Source organism: Teleopsis dalmanni, unplaced genomic scaffold, assembly GCF_002237135.1.
Source record: "Teleopsis dalmanni isolate 2A unplaced genomic scaffold, ASM223713v2 unscaffolded_contig_2079, whole genome shotgun sequence".
Classification (NCBI taxonomy): domain Eukaryota; kingdom Metazoa; phylum Arthropoda; class Insecta; order Diptera; family Diopsidae; genus Teleopsis; species Teleopsis dalmanni.
In genome coordinates this window covers 1-7,738 of record NW_024033461.1, presented here as the reverse complement: position 1 = coordinate 7,738, position 7,738 = coordinate 1, and the positions used below count along the sequence as shown (strand labels likewise).

The window sequence follows — 7,738 nt, the reverse complement described above, 5'->3', positions numbered from 1 at the left end:
ATCCTCTGTAAATTTTTTTATTGTAAGAAATGAATCATTCTATGACATAAACTTTACTTTTCCTAGTGATTTTACTTACATGTCAACTCTAAGTTTACATAGGTTTCTTCTAGATTGATTAAAAATAATATAATTACAACTGCATAGCTAATGTTATAAAGGGAAATTAGATGTTAGATTGATGATATCAATTGATGAAACATTAAATTTCTCTAAATAAATCAACATGTTATAAGTTATCGTTTTTAATTACATAATTTACTGATTTTATTGAATAAAGTATTAATGTAAACTTTATTATACAGCTAATTAGTAGCCGTCAGATAATCAGTAATACGATGTTGAAAGTCTGACCATAAATAAAGCCCCTGCGAATTAGGTTTAAGTCCATGCAGAGTGAGAGGTTGATGTTGTGGAGGATTAGTTAAACTTAATGGTACCGCTAGATTAAGCTGCTCAATGGTTGATAAAATATACTCAAAATTTTACGTAATGTTGATGGCTTGATGGAATGAGACCCACCGCTGGATAACTACTTACCACCGATTGGTGTTTCTTCGATTTGCCCTGAAATTGATAATTATCAAAGCAAGTACCGCTGTTAATGCGGCAATATTGCTATCATGCCCAACCAATAATATAAACTTTTGTGATTTGGTTTGCATTACATTATCTACCAATTGAATTAATGGCTTAGCGATATGAGCCGATAGCACCGGTGATTTATATAATAGACTAATATATTGATTACGAATTTGTCCAATTTGGTGCCATTGCTCTTTGCTATTAAGCTTACCCCATGCAATCTCTGAACTTGAAAATGCCGAATAGTATTGCAGAATAAAAGCATCAACAACAGCCGTTGCTACGGTGATTGCACCTTTAATAAGCGGCTCTTGATTAGTGATAAGTTCAAGAGAATTAGGTAATTGATGTAATGGACAGCGATATTGTCGATACAATGCGGAATTAGGATAATCTAAAATATCAGATAAGAGTTGATAAGTTGGTTTTAAGGTTTGATCTAATTGTTCAATTAAGTCCGATGAATGCGTAATTTTTTTCAGATCATCAACAACTTGTTGCTTAAATTTGGTTGAATCATTCTCAATCAAAGGATCAAAAGCACGATCCATTTTTTCAATCGCATATTTATGATGAATAGGGATATCTAAACCTGCAAATCCACCTAAAATAAAATATTGAGCCGTCGCAACTGTTCGTTGCAGGCTATTAGCATAAACAAAAATATCATCAGCAGTTAGCTTAAGTCCATGCTTGACTAGCCACTGATTAAAATAGTCACCAAAATAACTTTCTAATGTTCCACCACGGGTCGTTAGATACCCCGGTGAACAGTGCCATTGTGGCCAAACTTTTGGTGTAACTTGATTTAAAAAATCAATGGTATTAGGCAAAGGCGTTCGAATTCCATGACGGCTAAAAACAATCACTTGCTCTAACTGATATGAATTCATACGCCCTCTCCCCACTAAAAATTTCTTTAAATAAATCAATAAGTTACATAAAATCAACCAATTCGTTTAAATTGCAAATCCCAAACGCCATGTCCTAGATTTAAACCACGCTTTTCAAACTTAGTTAATGGTCTTGAATCAGGTCTTGGAATATAAAGACCATCTGTCGCTAAATTTTCCATTCCTGATGCTGACATCATCACTTCTAACATTTGCTCGGCATACTCTTGCCAATCGGTTGCTAAATGAATTATACCACCAGTTTTTAGTTTGCTTCTTAGCAATTGGACAAAATCAGGTTGGATTATGCGACGTTTATTATGCTTAGCTTTATGCCACGGATCAGGAAAGAAAATTTGCACTTTACTCAGTGAGTTATCCATAATCATATGGTGTAATACTTCTACCGCATCATGACACATTACACGTAAATTAGTGAGCTGATTCTGTTCAGCAGCCATTAAGCATGCACCAACACCCGGTTGATGGACTTCAATGCCAATAAAGTTTTCATCTCTGGCTTTACCTGCCATTTCAACTAATGATGCGCCCATACCAAAACCAATTTCTAGGGTAACAGGATTGTTATCATTGAAGAGTTGATCAAAATGGAGTGGCGTAGTTGAATTGTAATCAATACCTAATGTTGGCCAAAATTTATCGAGGGCTTGTTGCTGCCCCTTGGTCAAGCGACCTTGGCGTAGAACAAAACTACGAATTTGTCTTAAAGGACGACCATCTTCGGTAAATTCAGTGGTCATTATTTTATTTGTGTCTTGCATATTATCTTCTCATCATAAACTATATTGGTGCTGATAATATTGGTTATATACCTGTGATCCTTAAAAGTGCTTATTTATCATCATAAATATGATCTGGTACGCGCCATTGGTGGAGTCTAGTATGTGGATTAAACCCCACAACCCAACTAAATATAAAAGTTTCTACATTTTTAATGGTAATAGGTTATATACCAAGTAACTTATTGTAATTATTCCTTTCACTTTCTTACCATATACTGCCGACATTAGTCGGCAGTAAAGAAAGGCTTGGTATTATAGGGCTTGCCCTAATATCGTTTTGCATTTTTTCAGTAAAAGAACAATATACAGTTACATTAAAATGGTGCTGATTTTCTTTTTCTTGGTGCTGAAGATGATTTAGCGCCATCTTTTGCTTCACTAGAACGACGAGGAGCACGTCTTGGAGCTTGATCGCCAGCACGATCATCACTAGGCTTACGGCTACGTCTTGCTGCAGGTTTGCTGTTGCTGTTATCGACTAAACGCATATTCATTGGAATATTTAATACGCGCACTTTTTCAAAGTGATTTAGTAAATCGGTCGGCATGCCTTTTGGTAATTCAACTGTTGAATATTTTTCGTACAGTTTAATATTACCAATATAACGGCTGCTAATATCACCTTCATTAGCAATCGCACCAACGATATGACGTACATCAACACCATCTTCTTTACCAATTTCGATACGATACATATCCATATCACCAACATCACGACGTTCACGGCGTTTTGGCGCCTCACGGTTATCACCTTTTAAACGACGATCGCCACGTTCATTACGTTCACGATCATTACGCATAGGTTTTAACACTGGATCTGGTGGTAAAATTAACGGGCGTTCACCTTGAGCTAATTTTAATAAAGCGGCAGCTAAGGTTTCGATATCAGTATCACCAGCTAGTAATACTTTAGCTAGCAATTCACGATACTCATCAAGATTATCGGCATTAACTTCCTGCATTACTTTTTCAGAGAATTTAGTTAAACGACGCGCTTCTAAAATCTCTTTTACTGGCAATTGCACTTCTGGAATTGGTTTTTTAATAGTTTGTTCGATATTTTTCAGCAAACGACGTTCACGGCTATCAACAAACAATACTGCGCGACCGGCACGGCCTGCACGACCAGTACGACCAATACGATGCACATAAGATTCAGAATCTAATGTAATATCGTAGTTAACAACTAAGCTAATTCGTTCAACGTCTAGACCACGAGCAGCAACATCAGTCGCAATCAAAATATCTAAACGACCTTTACGTAAACGATCAAGCGTTTGCTCACGTAACTGTTGTGTCATATCGCCATTTAATGCAGCACAATTATAGCCATGTTGTTCTAATACATCGGCAACTTCTAATGTTGCTGTTTTAGTTCGCACAAAAATAATCGCGGCATCAAAATCTTCAACTTCTAAGAAACGAATAAGCGCTTCATTTTTACGCACACCACGCACTAACCAATAACTTTGATCGATATCTGGCGCAGTTTGACCTGTTGATTTGATTTGCACTTCTTTAGGGTTTTGCATAAAACGTTTCGTAATGCGACGAATTGGTGCAGGCATAGTCGCTGAAAATAGTGCCGTTTGGTGATCATCAGGGATCGCAGCCATAATGCTTTCAACGTCATCAATAAAGCCCATACGTAACATTTCGTCCGCTTCATCTAACACTAAACCTTTTAGGTTAGACAGATCTAATGTTTTACGATTTAAGTGATCGAGTAAACGACCAGGCGTACCAACTACAATTTGTGGTCCTTGTTTTAATGCACGTAACTGCACGTCGTAACGTTGACCACCATAAAGCGCTAATACTTTAACCCCTTTCATATATTTGGCATATTCAGCACAGGCTTCTGCAACTTGAATGGCTAATTCTCGGGTTGGTGCTAATACTAATACTTGTGGTGCTTTTAACTCAACATTCAATTTCATTAAAAATGGAATAGAAAATGCGGCTGTTTTTCCGCTTCCGGTTTGTGCCATTCCAAGCACGTCATTACCGTCCATTAAAAGAGGAATACACTCTGTTTGAATCGGGGATGGTTTTGAAAAGCCTAAATCATTTAAGGCATTAGAATGTGTTTCTGATAATCCAAGATCGGTAAAGGATAATTCTGCTTGTTCATGAAACTTCGCTATAACTATTATTTAAATTAAAACTATACTGTTTGAATAAAGTTAAAATGATCAAACATATAGCTCTTTATGAACTATAATGCCAGTTTTACTATTAAATCTTACAACTTACCCAAAATAACGACAATTAATTTATTAAAATAAATCAACTAGTTAAATAAAATAACTTTGCTATAATTCACATTACGTCTAAACTGGCACACCCAAACAGCTTATTTTTTCTTAAGCTGCTGTATTTCGAATAGTGCCTGTTGATGTTCTAAAAAATTATAAACATTATTTGCTAACGCAAACTTAAACAACATTTTGGCACGTTGGTTATTACCTTTACTTTGATAATACTTACCTAAGTAAAAGTTAGTTTCGCAAAGGCGTTGAGCTAACTCACTATTGGTTTTCACGCCTTTTTGTAAATTAATCATTAACTGTTTTTCGCTGATCTTGCCTAAATAAAACTCGACAATATCATTACCCCAAACAGAATGATCTTCCATCAAATCATAACGTTTTTGCAACTCTGCTTTTGCTCTTGCTTTGTCTTGCTTCTCTTCAACTAAATAGACCCACAGTAATCGAATAGGTTCATTTTTGTCGTAAGAATAAAACTTCAATGCATCAGCTAGCGCCGCATCATATCGTTCATTACGATACAATGAAATAGCTCGGTTAATATAACCGAACTGAAAGTCAGGATCTAATTCTAGTGCTGTATTAAGTGACAAGAAAGCTGAATCATAATCACCTTCTTGCATCGCATAAATACCCAAATAATTATAAATATCCGGAATGGTATTATTATAATTCAGAATTTGTGTCAAATCACTTTTAGCAAAAGCTTTAAAACCTAATGAATCGTAGAGTGTTCCTCGTTGAAAATAAAGCTGTACCTTAGTATCATTATCAATATCTTGGCTATATAACTGTTGACTCAATTGAGCTAACTTAACTTCATCTTCATAAGAAACTTGTTCTGGCACAGCAAAAACAGTCGGTTGCCCTCCTGTTAAACTACACCCCGATATACAACTTGATAAAAGAATGGTAAACGCTAAAAACCATGTAGACTTCAAGTTGCTATATTTCATGAACAATTCCACTCTTATTGTTTCGATAACATACTAATTATTAGTTAGTATGTTATCAATTTATTATTGTAATGCAATATTTAGAAATAATTACGCTTCGCTTGGAGATTCAATTGCATCTTTCATGCTTAAACGTACACGACCTTGACGATCGATTTCTAATACTTTAACTTGAACTTCTTGACCTACTGCTAAGCAATCAGTTACTTTTTCAACACGGTGTTCAGCGATTTGTGAAATATGAACTAAACCTTCTTTACCACCAACAACTGAAACGAATGCACCAAAGTCAACAATACGCATTACTTTACCAGTATAGATTTTACCTACTTCAACTTCAGCAGTTAAATCATTGATACGGCTGATAGCTGCTTTAGCTTTATCACCATCTGTTGCAGCAATTTTAACTGTACCATCATCTTCAATTTCGATAGTTGTACCTGTTTCTTCAGTTAATGCACGAATAGTTGCACCACCTTTACCAATCACATCACGGATTTTTTCCGGATTAATCTTCATGGTATAAATACGCGGAGCAAATTCAGAAATTTCCTCACGGTGGGTATTAATCGCTTGTTCCATCACACCTAAAATATGTAAACGCGCACCTTTAGCTTGGTTAAGCGCTACTTGCATAATTTCTTTGGTGATCCCTTCGATTTTAATATCCATTTGTAGTGCGCTAATACCATCACGAGTACCCGCTACTTTAAAGTCCATATCACCAAGATGATCTTCATCACCTAAAATATCTGATAGAACAACAAAGTTATCACCTTCTTTCACTAATCCCATTGCGATCCCAGCTACAGATGATTTAATTGGCACACCCGCATCCATTAATGCTAATGACGCGCCACATACTGATGCCATCGAAGATGAACCATTTGATTCTGTGATTTCAGACACCACACGAACTGTATAAGGGAATTCGCTTGCTTTTGGCATAACAGCCGCAACACCACGTTTAGCTAAACGACCATGACCAATTTCACGACGTTTTGGCGAACCAACCATCCCAGTTTCACCAACTGAATATGGAGGGAAGTTATAATGGAATAAGAAACGATCGGTTTTTTCACCTGTGATTTCATCAATGATTTGCGCATCACGTTCAGTACCTAAGGTAGCTGCTACTAATGCTTGAGTTTCACCACGGGTAAATAATGCACTACCATGGGTTCTTGGTAATACGCCAGTACGAATATCTAACGCACGGATCATATCTTTTTCACGACCATCGATACGTGGTTCACCAGCGATTACGCGTTGACGTACTGTTTGGCTTTCGATATCTGTGATGATATTTAATACTTCAGTTTCGTCTAATTCTTCGTTTTGTGCTTTTAAAGCTGCTAACACGTCATCTTTAATTACATCAATTTGCGCATAACGCTCTTGTTTTTGGGTAATGCGATAAGCTTCGCCAATGCGATCTTTAGCTAATTCCGCTACCGCATTGTATAAAGTTTCATTTTTAGCTGGCGCAGTCCAATCCCATTTTTCAACACCGGCTTTAGCCACAAATTCATTGATATTATCAACCACAACTTGTTGTGCATCATGACCAAATACAACCGCTGCTAACATCTCTTGTTCAGTTAATAAATCAGCTTCTGATTCAACCATTAATACCGCACTGTTAGTACCTGCAACAACAAGATCTAAACGGCTGTTAGGTAATTCGCTTGTCATTGGGTTTAAAACAAATTCACCATCAATAAAACCAACGCGAGCAGCACCAATTGGACCATTAAATGGAACACCAGATAAAGATAATGCGGCAGAAGCACCAATCATAGCAACAAGATCAGGGCTCACTTGTGGATTAACTGATACAACAGTTGCGATAATTTGGATTTCGTTAACAAATCCTTCAGGGAATAGTGGACGAAGTGGACGGTCAATTAAACGTGCAATTAATGTTTCGCCTTCGCTTGGACGACCTTCACGTTTAAAAAATCCGCCAGGAATACGACCAGCAGCATAAGTACGTTCTTGATAGTTAACAGTTAAAGGGAAAAAATCTTGACCTTCTTTAACTTTCTTTTGTGCTACAACTGTTACAAAAACAGCAGTATCATCCATATTAACCATTACAGCAGCTGTTGCTTGACGTGCCATCACGCCTGTTTCTAAAGTAACAGTATGGCGACCGTATTGGAATTTTTGAGTTATTGGATTAAACAATGTTATGTCCTCATTTAAAATTGATAAGAGATACGATA

The 7,738-nt window shown here is 36.6% G+C and overlaps 2 protein-coding genes across 2 annotated transcripts; both read right to left on the bottom strand.

Annotated features, from left to right (window-relative positions):
- Window positions 1-2,595: 2,595 nt before the first annotated feature.
- Window positions 2,596-5,510, bottom strand: LOC119664508 (ATP-dependent RNA helicase DeaD-like). Its single transcript, XM_038073981.1, has 2 exons — window positions 4,772-5,510; window positions 2,596-4,430 (listed from the first exon to the last, which is right to left on the bottom strand). Exons 1-2 carry the CDS (start codon window positions 5,508-5,510, stop codon window positions 2,596-2,598), a joined length of 2,574 nt encoding a protein of 857 aa, XP_037929909.1.
- A 90-nt stretch (window positions 5,511-5,600) lies between these two features.
- On the bottom strand, window positions 5,601-7,634 carry LOC119664507 (polyribonucleotide nucleotidyltransferase-like). The gene has a single exon (XM_038073980.1). It carries the CDS (start codon window positions 7,632-7,634, stop codon window positions 5,601-5,603), a length of 2,034 nt encoding a protein of 677 aa, XP_037929908.1.
- Window positions 7,635-7,738: the final 104 nt, after the last annotated feature.

Bases quoted from the DNA above. Each gene is read 5' to 3' on its own strand.
- LOC119664508 (XM_038073981.1), bottom strand. From the start codon at position 5,510: ATGAAATATAGCAACTTGAAGTCTACATGGTTTTTAGCGTTTACCATT. The intron at 4,431-4,771 runs GTAAGTATTATC...TTTAAATAATAG, and splicing joins CGAAACTAACTTTTACTTAG to TTATAGCGAAGTTTCATGAA.
- LOC119664507 (XM_038073980.1), bottom strand. From the start codon at position 7,634: ATGGCACGTCAAGCAACAGCTGCTGTAATGGTTAATATGGATGATACT.